Source organism: Terrapene carolina, unplaced genomic scaffold, assembly GCF_002925995.2.
Source record: "Terrapene carolina triunguis isolate 2854851 unplaced genomic scaffold, T_m_triunguis-2.0 Scaffold194, whole genome shotgun sequence".
Lineage (NCBI taxonomy): Eukaryota > Metazoa > Chordata > Testudines > Emydidae > Terrapene > Terrapene triunguis.
The window spans coordinates 11,444,690-11,462,623 of NW_020664545.1; the positions used below are offsets into that span (position 1 = coordinate 11,444,690).

The window sequence follows — 17,934 nt, forward strand, 5'->3', positions numbered from 1 at the left end:
GCCGGCGCTCATGTGCGAAGCTTAGAGGCGTCGCTGCAGTGCTGGGAGGGGCTCGCCGGCCAAGGACGATCCCGTCCCTGGGTAGTACCTGGGGTGGCTGGTCTCTTCTGCAGCTCGGGCCATCCTGGCTGCCCTGGTACAGTCACAGCTAGTGTGGGTTTCACCTCCAGCCCCGGCGTAGGCATAGAAGGTTCTGCAGCCTATGCCCACGTTCCATCCCCTCCCTGCCCCTTTCTTGCACAGTGAGATGCTGGAAGCCTCTTGGGTGAGCACCCATAACCTGGGCAGCAGCGGGGAACGCCTCTGCAGGTTCCAGCAGCGCGCGGGGGTCTCGCGCCAGGGGAAGATGGCCTTAGTCGTCACCGGGGACTTCCTGGTAGGTGATGCTTTGCCGCTCCCTCCCCTTCGCTGCGCAGTGCCAGATGGACCGTAGTTATCTCCCTGGAGTCCAGCAGAGAGCAAAGCTGGGGGTAAAAACAGCCTAAGCGAAGCCAGGGGGAGATCGAACCCAGGAACCCAACCCCGAGTGCCCGGCGTGGATTCTGGGGTGGGGCCCATGGCGAACGCAAGGTTATTGCGTCATTTCTACAAAGCCTCCCCTTCCCGAATGATCCCAGGATCCACCCCCCTGCCACTGAAATGCAGCCCCCCCTGGGGCGCAGCACGGCAGCTGTTTAGCAACGCACAGCCACGCCAGCCAACAGTTCAGGGCTGGAAGTGAAGATGGGTCTGGCCCCACCGGGCAGCGCAGGGGGAATGGAAGGAAGCCGAATGTAGTTATAGTCACTAAACATTTATATGACGGTAGCACCAAGCGGTTCCAGTCAGGCTCCGCGTTGTGCTGGTGATGCTCCGAACACACAAGAAGACGTGGGTCCTGGCCCTGCTTTAAGAAGAGCGGAGGGGTGGGGCTGGGGAAGAGGGAGGCCAATCTAACTCATGTTTATAGACACTAGCCATTTAAAAAACTAGATAAATAAAGTAAGTGTCCAGCAGCCTCTCCAACCACGCGCCCCTGGCAGATTTCTCCTCGGCAGCAGGGGAGAGGGGGTCTTGAAGGGACATTTAAAGGAGGTGCTGGCAGTGGCTTGTGGATTGGACACTTTGTGCTTCCTATCGTGCCCCCAGTCTGAGGGTCTCAAAACGCTTGGTGAATGAGGGGGAGAATTTGCAAAGTGCCCAAGGGGTTTAGGAGCACAGATCCCAGGGTACGTCGGTGGGCCTCACGCTGCTAAATCGCGGGGGCACTTTGGAAAATCTAGCCCGTCAGCTTTATGGTGGGCAATTCTTACTCTGTTTTAGAGGGGGAAACTGAGGCAGGGAAGCGACTCTCCGGAGGTTGTGGAAAGACTCGGTGTCGCAGCTGAGAATAGAACCCAGGAGTCCTAACTCTCGGTCCTTAGCCTGAACCTCATAATCATCCTCCCCCTTCCCCACCAGCCAAGTGGGGTGTGGCTCGGGCACAGGGCTAGCACCCCTCGCCCCTGGGGAGCCGCTGGTCTGAGGCCATCTCACGTGTCTCTGCTTTGTCCTCAGGAGAAAGTCCTGGGCACTGGGGAAAAGGTGAAGAGGAAGGAAGGTTTCTGGGCGCGGCTGGCCTGCTGCAAGGCTCAGGCGCAGCCGGTGGCAGACAGCTCAGTGGAGGAGGCCTTTGTAGACCTGGCCACCAGCTGCCAGGCCGTGATCTGCTGCAGGGTCACCCCCAAGCAGAAAGCCCTGGTAGTGCAGCTGGTGAAGAGGCATCGGAGCGCCATCACGCTGGCCATCGGGGACGGAGCCAACGACGTGAACATGATCAAAAGTGAGGCCTCAAGCTGGGGGGTCGGGGGTTGGGTGAGCTCAGGGAGCCCTGTGGGCTCAGCACGGACACCTCCTCCATGCAGGCTCCTCCCCTCTCCAGCTCCCTGTATAGCACTCCTCCCGCGCATCATCAGCCGGGCTTCACCCTGTAGCCTTCTGCACCCCAGCACAGGCCACTGTCACTCGAGCGAGAGGAGTGACTCTGTCAGCTGGTAGCAGTAGTAGGCTGTTCTCCTCTAGTGGCCCAGCCACTTTGCCAGTAGGTTACAGCCACAGGATGAATCCATGGTGGCCCTGGGGTTCCCCTTTTGTTGCTGATTGGTCCAGAGCTCACCTGCAGGGGCTAGGTCTCAGGGCAGACACAGGTCAGTCGGAGCCATTTAACCCAACCCCACGGGACCGGGGCTGATTTCCCCTGCCCGGTGACACCGGAGGCCCTTCAGCTCTGCCTCTCTCTCTCTTTCTCTCCAGCGGCTGACATTGGGGTTGGCATCAGCGGGCAGGAGGGGATGCAGGCTGTCCAGTGCAGCGACTACGCCCTGGCCCAGTTCTGCTACCTGCAGCGCCTGCTGCTCGTGCACGGCCGCTGGTCCTACCTGCGCATCTGCAAGTTCCTCCGCTACTTCTTCTACAAGACCTTCGCCGGCATGATGGTGCAGATCTGGTTCGCTTTCTACAGTGGCTTCACGGCCCAGGTCAGGTGGCAGCCCTGGCTGTGCTCGCAGGGTGCGGTCGTGTCATGCACCCTCTCTCCCCCTCCTACCCTTTGCCACCCCAGCCAGCCCTTTCCCTCTCCTCACAGAAGGGTGGGATGTCATGCCATGGCTGAGGCTGGCCTCAGTAGCACCTGCTAGAGGGTGGACACATATCCTTTGTCTCTGTCCTGGTAATGTGCCTCTTTCTGGTACCCGGGGGCAACAGCTCAGCAGTGAAAAATCCCCCGGGGGTGAAAGCTCCCCTGAATCCATTCCAGGTGGGCATAGAAATCCAGGCCAGGTTGTGCCCAGGGCCCTGTGTGGCCCTGGAGTTTGATGTAGCATCCACCATCCGCTACAGAATTGTCCACTAGGAATCTCAGCTTCCACTGGAAAACAATCAGGCCAAAGTTTGCAAAAGTGACTCCTGATCTTTGGGTGCCCAGGTTGGGACGCTGCAGAGGGTCCTGATTTTCAGCAAGTGCTGGGCACCCGCGCTCTGGAAATCAGGCTCCTTTGAGGGGGTCTCAGGTTGGGCCCCCAAAACCACTAGTCCCTTTGAAAACCTTGAGCTAAATTTCTAGCTCTTATGGTCATGAAGAAAACCTCCCAAACATGAACTAAGGGCCCGTTGATGCAGTGAGGCCTGCAGGAAGTCTAAAACAATAGCTCGGAGAAGTGAGAGCTGCCCCATTCATCTCAACGGGTGCGTTATCTCTGAAACCTAGTGATGACCATTTATGTACCAACATTCTTAATCCTGATCCAGCTAAAGTGCTAATCCCACAAAGCCAAACGACGTCTCACGCCTTCCCAGAGGCGAAACCCACCGCCTCTCCCAGTGACAACTTCTACCAACCACTTCTGCCTTTGAGTCCAACATCCTGCGGCAAATTGAAAATTACATTTTTAGGAGCAGGATAAAGTAAATGCAGACCAATCTCAGATCATACAACCCTGGGGCCTCTGTCTGCACTGTCTCGTCAATTTCATAGTTAATCCTCCATTTTTGTAAATGTGTCAGAAGCTAGTGCACGGCCTCCATTCTGCTACAGATTTGCAGGCACTTTGGGTTTCATCCAGAGTCCACTGGGACTTGGTACTGATTGCAATGAACACTGGATCAGACTTTTAGATCCCTCTGGCTGTGGGGCCCATGAGACTCTGCTTATGTCCCTCTTGTTGTCTGGTCAAAGCGCCGATGCGCTGCTGCTCTCCTGGGTTTGTTCTGATTGCTTTCTCCTGTCTCTCCCCCTTTAGCCTTTGTACGAGGGCTGGTTCCTTGCGCTCTACAATGTGTTCTACACCGCCTACCCCGTGCTCTCCATGGGACTGATGGAACAGGTAGCGTTTTCCACTTTGCTGCACGCTGCCAGGGACAGCCCTGCAGCGGGGCCGTGGGGTGGGAGGCCTTGATTCAGTCCACCCATTCTGTGTGAATACGTGTGTTTGCCACAGTGTAGCGCGGATTGTGAGCTGGCTGCTCAGCCGTGGGAAATCAGAGTTCAGTGGAGCTCCACGGGTTTACATCGGGTGGGGATCTGGCCCTCAACCTGCCCACACTTGACTGTGTTCAATCACATGAAATACCCCAACAGTCTTGCACATTATGCCTGCTAGCACTCTGCCCTGCCTACCCAGCCACAACGGCCTCTGCATGTGTATCCCAGAGAGCCCAGCTCAGCTCCCAGCTGCAGTGCACTCTGGGATTGGCATCCTAGGATATCCCGGGGACACCAGGGGAATCACGGGATCCAGCTCCCATAATCCCTCCTTTCCTGGGAATCGGCAGTAGTTCCCCAGTGTGTATCTCACAGAAAGGTGCAGGGGTGACCCTCACTGTCTCTGGTTTAAATAGCAAACACTGGTGGCAATGTTACTCTTGTTTTAAACGTATACACAGCTTTCCACCGCGGATGGATTAGTCCCTGCTAAAGGTGACCCGCAAAGGATATGGCTGATACTGGCTTAATGCCCTTTGCTGGCTTACAAACAAAGACTGACTTTTTTTTGTTGATTTTTTTGTCCCTAATTTTTTTTCCTGCTTGTTTTTACGTTCTGACAGTACCGGGTTTACAATGGGGCCAGGCCTACACGCAGAAGGGGCCCCGGCACCCAGACCGTGGCCCCACCCCCCTGCTCCGCCCCGTGGCTTGGTCCCTGTTTGGCCTCTTTCCCCCGAGGCCCCGCCCATGCTCTGCCCAAGGCCCCGCCCCCGCTAAGCCTCTTCCCTCTGAGGCCCTGCCCGCCCCTCACTCCTCTCGCCCCTGCCCCCTTTGCAAGCAGCAGGCAGGACCTCGGGGGAAAAGGCCGAGCAGGGAGGGGGCCTCCAGGCAGAGCGCAGGCGGAGAGGGAAGGAGGGGCCACAGGCCGGGCACCGGGGCCCACAAAAGATTATTCCAGCCCTATATTCTGATGTCAGGTGTTGCCTCCCCTGTTTTTCCTGAGATGCTCTGCAGCTGCATGGGAATCTTGCAGGGCATGACAGGATAAGAGCCGAGGAAACTAACCCCGATTGATTAGGGAAGGGAATTGTGGTCAGAAGGCGAGATTTCCAAAAGCCCTCAGTGCCTTCCTAAATCCACTCTCATTGACGTCAGTGAGAGTCTGAAAATCGCACCTGGATGGGTTAACACACTTTGCTTTTGGTGGATACTTTCTTTAACTCAAACACCTAACAAGCTATTGGGAGGAAAGTGCTCCATGGTAAAGATGCAGCACCTCCTGCTCCTTCAGTTAAGGGCCAAGAGAACTCCCCATCCCCATTTCTGGGTCTTCCTATGAGACCTCCAGCAAAAGCAGAAATTTCCTAAAGTAAAGAGCCAGGCAGAAACTCCCCACCTTGTTTTGAAAAGCACCTTGCAAGTCTCCTGACTGGCAATCTTAGAGAAGCAAAGCAGGGCAAAAACCCAGATCTTTCCCTTTGTGGGTCACTTTTGAGGAGAACACAATTAACCTGGTTATGAACCCTCCAAGGAGAGGTCAGCCCCTTGCAGCATCTCTGGCTCGGTCTCTCCATCTTTCTTTCCTCCAAGATGCTCCATGGGACTTAGAATCCCAGAAGGGTCAGGGTGGAAGGGACCTCGAGAGGTCATCGAGTCCGGTCCCCCCGTGCTGAGGCGGGACCCTGTCTACCTTCAGGCCTGGCCGTGTCCCTTTTAAGTGTCCTTGATCAGATTGTGCCTGGTACTTCCATGCCTCTGAACTGCTCCCCACTAGGAAATGGTAGCAAGGGCTCACAGGACCCCGTTTGTGAGCAGGAGCTGCGCTCCATCTCCCCTGTGCCCCTCAGCCGGCTTCTCTTCCATCTTGTGTGGTCTAGGATCTAGGCCTCGGCATTTTGAGCTCCTAGCTGTGTGTGAAGGCCACACACAGAGATTGCATGTGTCCCTGGCACTGCAGCACCCCAAAATCTCATGCCCCCTGCCCAACACACGTGGGTGGATGGCTGGCTCCCCCACCGGCCCCTCCCTAATATCTCTTCCAGCCCTCCACCAAGCTCATGTGGGTGGGCTCCTCCTCACCCCAGGCTCATCACGCGTGCGTGTAACATGGCTGGGTGGGTGACCTCATTAACGTGGGTGGCATCTGCGCGTCAGAGACCCCCATCTCCCTTTCTTCTGGCTGCTCGGCAGGACGTGAGCGCGGAGAAGAGCCTGCAACTCCCCGAGCTCTACAAAGTGGGCCAGAGAGACGAGCTCTTCAACTACCGGGTCTTCTGCGTGACCCTCCTCCACGGCACCGTCACCTCCTTGGGGAGCTTCTACATTGCCCTGTGGGCCTTCGAAGACAGGGTCGGCAGCAGGGTCGTCGGCGATTACCAGTCCTTCGCCATCACAGTGGCCACCTCGGCCTTCCTGTCTGTCATTGCTGAGGTGAGCCTCAGGCGCCCCTGCCCCATCTCGGAGCAAGGAGCCGGGGGGGGGGGGGGACACCCTCGAGGACAAAGGTAGCAGGGCAGAAGCGAATAAACTGAGCCTCATTAGGAGCAGCATCTCAGAAGATGTAGGAGCTTGAGCAGCAGCATATGGGCTTCTGTTGAGGTCGTTGGCCTAAAAAGCCCCCCAAGTTTCCAGGCCTTGACACACGGGGACCAAACGGGTGTCGTTCCACCGGAGTCAAGGGTTGAAGCTGGCCTGGTCTGTTCTCATCATCCGTGGCTGGAAGGGTTCCCTGGAAACAGCCAATGGCCACGTGGGGGGAGGCGCTGCCGTCGGAAGGGAGGTTGGCTCGGCTTGGCATTAGCTGTCGCGGGGGGCTGGCGCGAGTTGGGGAAGGGGCCGGGGCGGGCGATGAAGAAGAGGCCGTTTTGCGGCTGTGAGGCACCGGGTGAAGAAACTGCTTTGTAGGGCTGTTGGGAACCCGCAATTCTGGGCAAACAGTTCATTCTGGATCGGAGCAAAACACCATTTCCCACGGAATGAAAACCCAGAGAACATTTCTAGTCAGGGCCAGCGAAACGTTTCGTTCCAGGAACGGTCCAACGCTTGGGGTCGAGAAGGTACAGACGTGTCATTCCCACATTACTGGTTCTCGTTTGTTTCAATGCTAGTGTATTAAATATAGGAACGTAGGGAGGGACCGTCTGCGGATTGATTCCAGGCCATGCCATTGCAGGAAGCCCAGCAAATAACCCCATTCACAAACATCGCCAGCTCCAGTTGTTTGCCCCCCCTGCTCCTCTTAAAAGGCTGTTCCAGAACCTGCCTCTGATGGCTGGAAACCTTCTCATTTCTACCCTCAATGCATCCGAGTCCATAGACACGTGTACTGTTAAATGTAACACTAGAACTGAGGTTTCCCTGTACTCGAAAAGTAAAACTGAAGTGAGGAAGTTGAACCGTTGTGACCGGGGCAAAGGGAGACGTTTCGGCGTTATTGAACTGAAACGAGAAAGTCGAAACAATCCCGTTAGGCTTTTCCCATCAGAAATGGCATTGAAATGACCGTGGGACGTTTTGATTTTGGTGAACCTGCGTTCCCTGGTGGGAAACTGCTCTGTCGAAACCCCTTTAAACCCCTTTGAGCCTCCCAGCCTAGGAGATGAGCCTGCGTTACATTAGGGGAAGTGTTGGAGATCTCCCCTGTTGGTTCCACCCCTGCCAGTGGGTGACACAAACACTTCCCAGCCATTGCTAGCCCTGGCCGCACTCCGCTAGCATCAGCAGTGTCAGGGGCCCTGTACAGACAAGCCCCTCTGGCGAGCACTGTGTTCTTAGGGAACATCTCCACTGGCACTGGAGGTGTAATTTCCAACTCCAGGAGCTCTGATTGAGCTAGTGCAGTGTGGTGCTGAGGCTGCCCGGGTGGCAGGAAGGGGTAATCGCCCCAGGACAAACCCCTCTGAGATGTGGGTCTAACTGGCATGGGGGGGGATGGTTCAAAGGGCTGATTGGATTTGGGTGCCCCCTTGCATTGACCTTTAGGTCCCATCTCTGCTACCACCAACCGGACTGGCCCATTTGGCAACAGTGACTTTCCTCAGCGCTCAGCCATGGCCTAACTGCTCCCCTGGCCATCAGCAGGAGAGTTAACGGGCCCAGAATTAGGCCACAGACGAGTGCTGGGACCAGTCCCCCCCTTGCTGGGTCAGAGGCCTGGGAGAACTCTCCTAGGTTGAAGGCTATGCGAGCAGCTCTGGGGAGTGGAGGCTGCCAGTTCCTGGACTCAATCCCAGCGCTGGCTGCAGAGTCTAAAGAGTTAACGGGTTGCCGGTTCTGCTTCTTCCTGGACAGATCATCATGGACATTAAGTTCTGGACCATTCTGACCTTCCTGACCATCTCAGGCAGCCTGCTCTTCTTCTGCCTCTTCTCCTTCCTCACCCAAAATTTCCCGGCCTTCAGAGAAGCCCCGACCGTCTTCCGCTTTCCAGGTCAGGTGCCCCCAGGGACCCCAGGGTGGAGGGGCTTGCATCTGGGGTCGCTCCCTCTCCCCACTCCCACCCCATTTATCCTGAGCCCTCCTCTCTCGCCCCCCTGCTCAGCGGTGTCAGAAGCAGGAAGTCGGGGCCACGCCGACCCCTCCACGTCCTGGGGGTGTCGTGAGTGTTCGGAGATACCGAGCCCCTCCCGCCCCGTACAGCTTGGGGGATCTGAGTCATGATCCCATTGGCCTTGGGCAGAGGCCTAAATCCATGACTGATCCATTCCTGCGTAACCCTGCCGCCGCATGGGCCCGTGGGCTGTGCTGGGAGAGCGGTGTACTGATGCCGTGGGAGCTGGGATGATGCATTGGACGCTGCAGTTGCCTCAGGGTGAGGTCTTGGACCTTCTATCCCCGCCGACCGGGCCCTGGGTATAGGTAGAGTCATTAGGGTCTTTCCCATGTCCTGTGCGACTCACCCTGGCCTGCGTCCTATTGACAGATGCCTCCCGGAACGCCCTGATTGACCCGTACGTCCTGTCCGTCGTCCTGCTGTGCGTGGTGGTGAACACCATCCCCTCCCTCACCATCCGCCTGCTCCGCGTTATCACAGGCGCCGGCACCATTCAGGATGTAAGTGTGGCTCTGGGCGATGGGGTGGGAGACCAGCGTCTTTGAAGGCCCCTCCCTCGCAATCCAGGCCCTGGGCTATTCTCGAAGGGTCCGTTGCCATGCCGACCTGTTTGCCAGGCATGTCAGTATGTCTCTAGCCTGGGTGTGGCTGGATTTATTAAAGGGGTTGGCCATTGCCGTACATGCTGGGATAAGGACAATCCACTCTCATGCTTCAGGGCACTAGATGATCACCTTGGTGGTCAGGAAGAAATGAGCCAACCCACCACTGGCACATATGGCACGATACATTGATACAGGCTCCCCCGAAGTACCAGGTACTGGCCATGATTGGAGCCCAGATGCTGGGCTGGAGTCTGATCTCATTAGACATGTCCTACGGCATCTATGAAAGGGCCCTTTGGTTTTCTGTATTGCCAGTGTGATGCCCTTGGCAACAAGATCCTGTGTGTTCATTGGAGTTGAAATCTCCTGGCCTTTTCTCATTGCATTGTGGTGGGAATGGCCAAGCATCACCCGTTTACCCCCATTGTGAATGGGGGAGCAGGAATATACATTGCCAGCACCCCCTGCTTTCCCCTCCCGGCTGGGGGTAGGCCTGATGGCCTAGCAGCAAAGCCAGCTGAATCGGTGCCCCCCACAGGCTGAGCAGCGCTAGTGGGAGGCTGCTTCCCCCGGCTCTGCTCGTTGGCCAGCCTGCGCAGCAGGGAACCGGCTCTGCCCATGTGACAGAGGGGAACCTGAGAGCTGAAGAAACTCGTCCCAGGCCAGACAGGGAGGCTGGGGCAGACCCCAGATCTCTCGGACTGGTGCCTTCACCCCAGGGCCAACCTGCCTCTCTCAGCCCGCCTTCTCTCCCTTTGGGGGTGGTGACGTTTCTCTCCTTGGCCCCCCTGCAGAAGATTAGCTCCAGGGACATGCGGGTGGCGGAGAGCACCGTGGAGCTGAAGGCGCACTTCCGCAGGGGCTCCTTGCAGCGGCGCTCCAGCTACGCCTTCTCCCACAAGGAGGGCTACGCCGACCTCATTACCAGGGGCGCCAGCCTGCGGGTGAAGGACTCCAGGAACCGAGGCTCGGTGAATGCCGACAGCTACCAGAACATCCTGCTGCCCGCCAGGGAGGACACAGCTTCAAGCCCCAGTGTTTTCCTAAAGGAATACAATTAAAGGGATTTTATGTTTCACGCTGCTTTGGGACTTGGGAGACTGCTTCCCAGCTGGGTCTGGAGGCTGCGGACCGTGGGTGCTAGTCAGGCACTGAACTAGCTGCCCGGCTCCTTTAAGTGTCATTTTTTCTATTTTTTGACTGCCAGAGAAGTACTCCTTTGCCAACCTTTCTGCAGAGCAACAGTGACACCCGGTGGCCACTAGTGTTATTTGCAGGCGTGCATTATCTGTGGATAGTCCCTCTGGAACCCTCATTGCTGTTTCAGGATATGGTTACTACATCATGCCAGCTGCTGTGTCAGGGAGGAGTAAGGGTCTCTGGGCAGGAAGATAGTGCCCTTAGCAACACTGATGTATCAGGAAAGGACCATTCATACTCTGACCAACTCAATCTTTCACACACTGTGCTCAGACTCTCCTGACTTGGCAGGAGAACGCAGAGCGGAAGGATGGTGGCCTCTTTCTGCCCCAAAGCTCACCTCTCGAGCTCACTAAAACAACCTCTGTGTTGTAATGAACTAGCTAGTGCTTGTGTGCACAGCTGCCCTCTCCTGGATGGACTCGGAATTGCTCCAGCTGTGGGTCATAGGCCCTATACTGTTAACAGGGATTCTAACTGACCTGAAAAGACCAAGGCCCGTGGCTTTGGAGCAGGAGGATACGGATCTTGTATCTGCTACACCTGTGACTGTGCAGGCAGCCAGCGCGTGCAGCAGAGTAAGTGGGTGTGTGTCTGGCCTCAGCTTGTTATGGTACATTCCGTGTTCCAAATTAATAAAGTACCCCAGTACTGAGTCTGGCTATTTAATGCCATGTGGGTCCTCTTGAAGGGCTGTCTGGGGATGAATTGCACCCTCAGCAAGTTCGCGGATGACACTAAGCTGGGGGGAGAGGTAGATATGCTGGAGAGTAGGGGTAGGGTCCAGAGTGACCTAGACAAATTGGAGGATTGGGCCAAAAGAAATCTGATGAGGTTCAACAAGGACAAGTGCAGAGTCCTGCACTTAGGACGGAAGAATCCCATGCACTGCTACAGGCTGGGGACCGACTAGCTAAGCAGCAGTTCTGCAGAAAAGGACCTGGGGGTTACAGTGGATGAGAAGCTGGATATGAGTCAGCAGTGTGCCCTTGTTGCCAAGAAGGCCAACGGCATTTTGGGCTGTATAAGTAGGAGCACTGCCAGCAGATCGAGGGAAGTGATCATTCCCCTCTATTCGACACTGGTGAGGCCACACCTGGAGTATTGTGTCCAGTTTTGCTCCCCACTACAGAAGGGATGTGGACAAATTGGAGAGAGTCCAGCGGAGGGCAATGAAAATGATCAGGGGACTGGGGCACATGACTTATGAGGAGAGGCTGAGGGAACTGGGCTTGTTTAGTCTGCAGAAGAGAAGAGTGAGGGGGGATTTGATAGCAGCCTTCAACTACCTGAAGGGGGGATCCAAAGAGGATGGAGCTCGGCTGTCATCAGTGGTGGCAGATGACAGAACAAGGAGCAATGGTCTCAAGTTGCAGTGGTGGAGGTCTAGGTTGGATATTAGGAAACACTATTTCACTAGGAGGGTGGTGAAGCACTGGAATGGGTTCCCTAGGGGGGTGGTGGAATCTCCATCCTTAGAGGTTTTTAAGGTCAGGCTTGCGAAAGCCCTGGCTGGGATGATTTAGTTGGTGTTGGTCCCGCTTTGAGCAGGGGGTTGGACTAGATACCTCCTGAGGTCTTTTCCAACCCTGATATTCTATGATTCTATGACCCTTCCCTCCTGGGAAGTCCCCCTTCCCCCATCCCCTCCCTGCATTTCTGTCATGGAGCTGGATGTCTGAGCTTCATCTGGGTCTGGCTTCTCCGTGGCGTGCTGCTTTGGGAAGACTGGTTTTTCTAAGGTTTCGGTGCCCGGCCTCATGCACAGGCTGCCCTACTCTATCCTAACTATTTCATTGCCACGAAGCTGGGGGGGGGGAAAGAAACTGCTTGTTGGACTCCCTGGCTTTGCAGGCTAATCCTTTGGTGTGCCTGTTCCCCCACAGGCAGCAAAGAAACGAAAAGAAAGAAAAAAACTCCCTGACTTTCAAGCAGCCAAAAGGAAAAATGTGTCCTTTTAAAATCCTGAGGTCTGTGCCTCTGGTTCAAAATGATCCCACAGCTCTGCCACCATGTCAAGGCTGATTCCCCACTCTGGCACTCTGAGTGCAGAAGGTGGGGGCCTGCAAGGATTCTAAAAATTAATACTGGCCACTCCAGGATTGTATTAAACTCCCAAGGTTACAGCTTCTCTCTGACCTTGGCTTGGTAAACACTGCCACCACCCAAATGCAAAAGCCCCCTTTGACCCAGGAAGGAGCACTTGGGAATTCCTCCCTATGGGTCCCCTCAAGCCCTTTCACCCCCGCCCCCCCCCCCCCCCCCCCCCCCCCCCCCCCCCCGGGGAAGAACTGAGAAAGAAAACAAAGGAAATTAGCTGTGGCTACCAGCTAATCAAACAACATGAACAAACCTCTTAGGACACAAAAATCCAATCCTGTTCTTAAAAAAGGTCAATTTTATTAAAAACAAAACGGAAGAAAATACATCTGGAACTTAGGCTTTTGCTAGATTTTAAAAGAGCAATTCCAAAAAATTAAGCCCCCAAACTAGCTTTCTTGGGGGTTCAGCTTAAAGGTTACAAGCAAACAAAAGCATCTGGGGTTAGCACAGAGGAATCCACAAGCCTTAAAAAATAAACAGAAATAAACCGAGTCGCGTCTTTCTAAACATTCCTAATTTACTTACATATTTGGGTTGTTAAAAGTAGTTCTAGATGTGATCTGATGACTTTCATATCTGGTTCACAGCATTCCTGCTGCCCCGTCCCTTCAGCCCAGAGGGAACAACCACAGACAAAGGGAAAGTTTTGTTTTCAATTTTAAAAACTTTTAGCCTTTCCATTGGCTTTTTTGAGCAGGTGCCCACTTTCTTTTTTTTACCCTTGGGAACTTTTTAACCCTTTACAGGTAAAGCAAGTAGAGAACAGCTACCAAGAGGGATTTTATAGCTAACTGGCTGGCTGGGTGTCCATCAAAGGGAGCTATTCCCCCCCCCCCATTTATGACACCTTGTTACTGAGATTGGTAGCAGGCTAGAACCAGGACCCTTTAAAGTTGCTGTCAGGGGTATTTTCTCTGGACCCAACAGAAGGATTCGAACATTTCCTTATTCGGAGTCTGCTTCAAGGCCTGTCTGGGCGTCATTGAGATGTCATGTGGGGTGGATCCTTTCGCAGGATCGGGGCCTGATCTGACATTTCCCTGCTGAGGTGCCAAGCGGCTGAGACTCCATTGTGCTCTTCTGCAGCTGCATCAGCTCCTCCGGGCTGATGGAGGAGCAAAGTCCTCCAAACTGGGCTGCTGCTCAGCCTCTCTCATAAGACCAGGCCAAGCAGGTGTCCCCCGGACCTGGAAGGCAGCAGATTCAAAACCCATCTAGAGTCTGGTACCCAACAGGTGTTTATCCTTTGGAACTCCCCACCCCGGCTCTCACTGAGACAAGGAGCCTAGCAGGAGAGGTGAGAACACTGATTAAGTAGATGAACCTTCCTGCGACAGGCCCCAAACCAGCTTCTAACTGGTGGGGTGAGGAAGAAACTTCCCACAGGGGATGATTATTTCATAATTGTCCATTAGGTTTGCTCTGTGCTGTCCTCTGTGCCATGATCTTGAATTACTTGGACCTCTGGTCGGATCCGATTTAGCATCTCCCACAGGCCTGACCCTGCACTCCTGGCAGTTAACGGGAGCTGGAGCAGGCCCTGAGTTGGTAGATGCTAGGTCCCCGTTAGCACCATTGGGAGCAAAGGGTGCGGCTGTGCACCTCAGGGGGCTGGGCCCTTTGTCGGAGTGTTGAGCAGACTGGACCATCTGCCCTCACCCCCCATCCCCCATCTGTATTCATGTTCCAGCAACATGGCTGCAGTCACTTCGCCTGACTGTGATGGGGTGCACTCACCCTGCACTGGACAGCACAGAGTTAACTCCTCATTGTGGGCTGAGGAAGCCACGCCCCCGTGTCCCTACTGGGCATGCCCCAAGTGCAGTGCTAGTATAAAAGGGAGCAGCCCAGTTCAGTCTGGGCTGATTGCTGCCGTAGGAGGATGCATGTTGCAAGCGGCAGTCTGAAAGCAATACAGCCCCCAGCTGCGGAAGCCAGAGATGCTGAGACTCTGGGAGATGCCCAGATACTTGCTGATGCCCCAGGGGATTCATGACTACTGAGAACAGCATGGGCTGGAGACTGTGAAGACACCCAGGAGTCCTGGTAGGAAGTAGCCCAGGGGAGGGACTAGCCATAGTCCTGAGTGTAGTTGGCATGTTGTGGCTGGATCCCTGCTGACTCAGTGGTGAACTCACTTGCTGCTGTCAGGGCCCTGGTCTGGGACCCGCTACCTTGGCTGCCACCCACCCCCAGGTGGTGGCACTGGACCTTGCAGCCCTGAGGTACAGGGCAGCTCAAAGGATGGGGTGCACTCACCCTGCACTGGATGGGGACCCCCCGTCACACTGACCCCCCCCAAAGGGCGGGTTGACACGTGGGTAGGAGATTCCCAGGGAGCCTTTAGCTCAATCCGGTCTGACCCCTGCATGACACAGGCCATTCGATCGCACCCCGTCCCTCCCTGGAGGGAGGCCAGGAACTGGGGTTGGGCTAAGGCAGCTTCCAGAGAGGCAGCCAAACTGGATCTGAAGACCCCAAGAGCTGCCAAATCCACCACGTTCCAGGGGTTGCCCCCCCCCCCCCCCCCGCTTCAAACCTGGGGCTGTTCTTCTCGTTGGCAGTGGCCTGGCTGGAGCGCCCAGCCCTGGACTCTTGGTCTGCTGTTCGGTTTCATTATCCGGGTTACTGCAGAGCGGAGGGGCCCAGTCAAGGATTGGGGCCCTGTGGGGGCAGGCGTTCTACGAGCGTGCGCTGAGAAGACGGCCCCTACCACAGAGAGCTGGCAACCCAAGTCTGAGATGAGACAGCAAGCGGGTGCAACCAATAGGTGTGACCTCGGATAGTCACTTGGCCTGTCTGTGCTTCCGATCCCCCTGGGTGGCACGGGGATGATAACTCGTCCCGGCTCACAGAGGAGTCTGGGGATAAATACATGGGGGGCCGGGTCAGTGTGGGGCACAGAGCGAGGGCTGGGAAGTGTTTCCCTGACGGCCCCATCTCTCGTTTTCGACGTCAATTGGAAGCTCTTTGGGGCAGGGCTGGTCTTTGCAGTCTGTTTGTTCAGGGCTGGGCCTAGGGGGCTCCCGATCTGGAACGCCCTTGCGGTTCGTTCAATAATAAACCAGTGACCGAGAGAAATGAAACAAACTGCAGAGCTTCGGTAGGGCGCTGCTGCACCCAGCCATGGGGTGTCCCGTCCCCCACAGGGCACATCTCCAAATTCCCACACTCTCAACACCCTCCCTTATGAGAGAGCGTCTCCAAATCACAATCTTTCATGAACGATGCTCCTGGGCGTTGTGCAAGTAACAATCGGTTTGATGGGGCGGGGGGGGGGGGAACGTGTCTGAGGCTACAAGCGAGTCAGGTGATCTGGGCAGCGGTGGAAGGGGGGGGTGTCCCAGCCCTTGGCGTGAACCCCCCCAGAGTCCACAGATGAGGTTGGCGGGAAAGGCTGGCGGAGCAGGCTTCTCTAGCCCTTCTCAGGGTGGATCTCTTGCTCTGGAAAACCCCCTCCCTGGGCTCTTCTTGAGCCCCGGCAATCCAGCCACGTGGGTGCTCGTCTCCCCCACAGGGCCATGTCGGGGGTGGCAGGCTCCCTCTGCTGGAGGGGCAGGAAATATAAAGGAGACACTATCAATAGTGCGAGCCCAGAGCTGGTTCGCGGTTGCCCCCTCGTGGGTGAGGCTCAGCAGTGCAGTGAGTCCAGGCTCAACAACAATTCTGACACTCACGCACAGGCCCTTATCTCAGTGACCTCCGTCTCTAACAGCTGATGAATGAAGTGGCTGATCGTGTTTTTACACATGGCCACAGAGGGCGTATGTCTCAGCCTGCCTAGCATCACCAGCGAACTGGCTGGCAGCTTTGCATGGCACTCGGTGTGTATGCGGCACTTTGATTTTCTTTTTTCATTTTGGCCCATCCTATCATTAATCAGGTGATGGGGAGGCGGGGCTTAGAGTGGCAGGTTTGTCCAGTGGTTAGAGCACTTAGGGGCCGAGGTTTAATTCCCTGCTCTGCTACTGACTTCCAGTGTGACTTTGAACAGTCCCTTGGCCTCTCTGTGCCTCCAAGGGAAGCTTTCTACCTAGCCAGTGATTTCCCCCAGCTAGCACCATCCACCCTAGTGGGGGGGAAGCTGTATTCTTTGTCTTGCGATTCCTGGGGTTCCACTCAAATGAAATGGAGGGTTTGATTTTTACCAGTGGGCACAAGGAGCAGAATGTGTGTGTGTGTGTTTCACACTCTCACACACACACCTACACAACACCCTTAGCTTCAAAATCCTGCTTAGCCGGCACCCTAGAAACATGGAAACTTTTTATTCAGGTCAGTTTACAGTAATTGTGCTCATTCTGTAAGCAGAGCCCCGAGCCTAGCTTGGTCTATAAACGGCACCCTGGGAGAAGCAACTCAGCGACCCCCCTTTTAGTGACAACATCTTCCCTGCCTCCAGCTTGCACCAGGGCAGGAGGGGCTAATCAAGTGCTGATTGATACCTGCAGGTCATTGACACCGTGTGCGCTGGCCAGCAGGGCCGGTTCCAGCTTTTTTGCTGCCCCAAGCGGCGAAGCGGGAAGAAAAAAAAAAGATAAAGCCGCGACCGGCGGCACTTCGGCAGCAGCTCTACCAGCAGCGGGTCCTTCCCTCCGAGAGGGAGTGAGGGACCCGCCTCCGAAGACCTGGATGTGCCGCCCCTTGCCATTGGCCGCCCCAAGCACCTGCTTCCTTTGCTGGTGCCTGGAGCTGGCCCTGCTGGCCAGGGAATACAGCGCAGTGAGCCCCCCCACACGTCCTACCCCTACCTGCAGCAATCTCTTTAATCAGTTGTGTGGACCAGCCGCTAGGCCGGGAGACAGCGACACGCTCTCCTGGGGTGGTTTCATCTACACTCGCATCAGCTGCATTTTCCAGGCTATGGCTTTTGGTTTGCTGCAAGCTGCTCAGGAGTTGTTCAACAGCAAACGAACCGCAGGGCTCGGGCTGCCCTGGGCTCAGCGTTTTGGAATCTGTATGCAGTGAAACGGGTGCGCCCTCGTGTGAGAAGTAAAACGTGTTATTTGGGGGACAACCAGGAACACGCAGCGTCGTAGAGAGGGTAAATTCAACCAAAGCTTCCTCCCCATCAGGGACCAACCTCCTGTAACCTCTTGGCTTTGCAGAGCTGAGCTGAAAACAACATGAGACGCTTCCCAGTCAGATGGTACCCCAAATACCCATCCTGTATCCACAATCCATATCCTGAGTCTGCTGCTTGTCAGCTGGGGCGGGGGGCTGATGAGGCAATGGACATCCCCCACGTTAAAAACAGTTGAAGGAGATACAGTAAATCTGGCTCAGTTTGAGTGTTTGGATTCAAAGTTCCTGATTCAAATAACCCCAAACTCCGAGTTCTTCCAAACTTAGATCCCGTCGTGTAGTTGCCGGGTCATTCTGTGACTGGGGTCCGGGCCAGGACTTAGGGGGACGCAGTGTATTTCGACCCTCAAAAACCCAGATGATGGCACTAAAACTGGGAGCTAGAAAGCACCACAGGATCTGTGTCCAACAGCCACAATAAAAAATCCCCTTTGGATTGGCAATGCCGC

At 55.6% G+C, this 17,934-nt stretch overlaps 1 protein-coding gene across 1 annotated transcript in view; it reads left to right on the forward strand.

The window, feature by feature from the left end:
* ATP8B3 (ATPase phospholipid transporting 8B3) overlaps positions 1 to 10,158 on the forward strand; it is a 38,829-nt gene extending 28,671 nt beyond the window's left edge. The window contains exons 19-26 of the mRNA XM_024204756.1: positions 244 to 376; positions 1,537 to 1,801; positions 2,272 to 2,495; positions 3,756 to 3,839; positions 6,131 to 6,370; positions 8,231 to 8,369; positions 8,862 to 8,992; positions 9,892 to 10,158. Of these exons, the coding sequence (XP_024060524.1) occupies positions 244 to 376; positions 1,537 to 1,801; positions 2,272 to 2,495; positions 3,756 to 3,839; positions 6,131 to 6,370; positions 8,231 to 8,369; positions 8,862 to 8,992; positions 9,892 to 10,158 (1,483 nt within the window). The remainder of the gene's footprint in view (positions 1 to 243; positions 377 to 1,536; positions 1,802 to 2,271; positions 2,496 to 3,755; positions 3,840 to 6,130; positions 6,371 to 8,230; positions 8,370 to 8,861; positions 8,993 to 9,891) is intronic.
* The last annotated feature ends 7,776 nt before the right edge of the window (positions 10,159 to 17,934 follow it).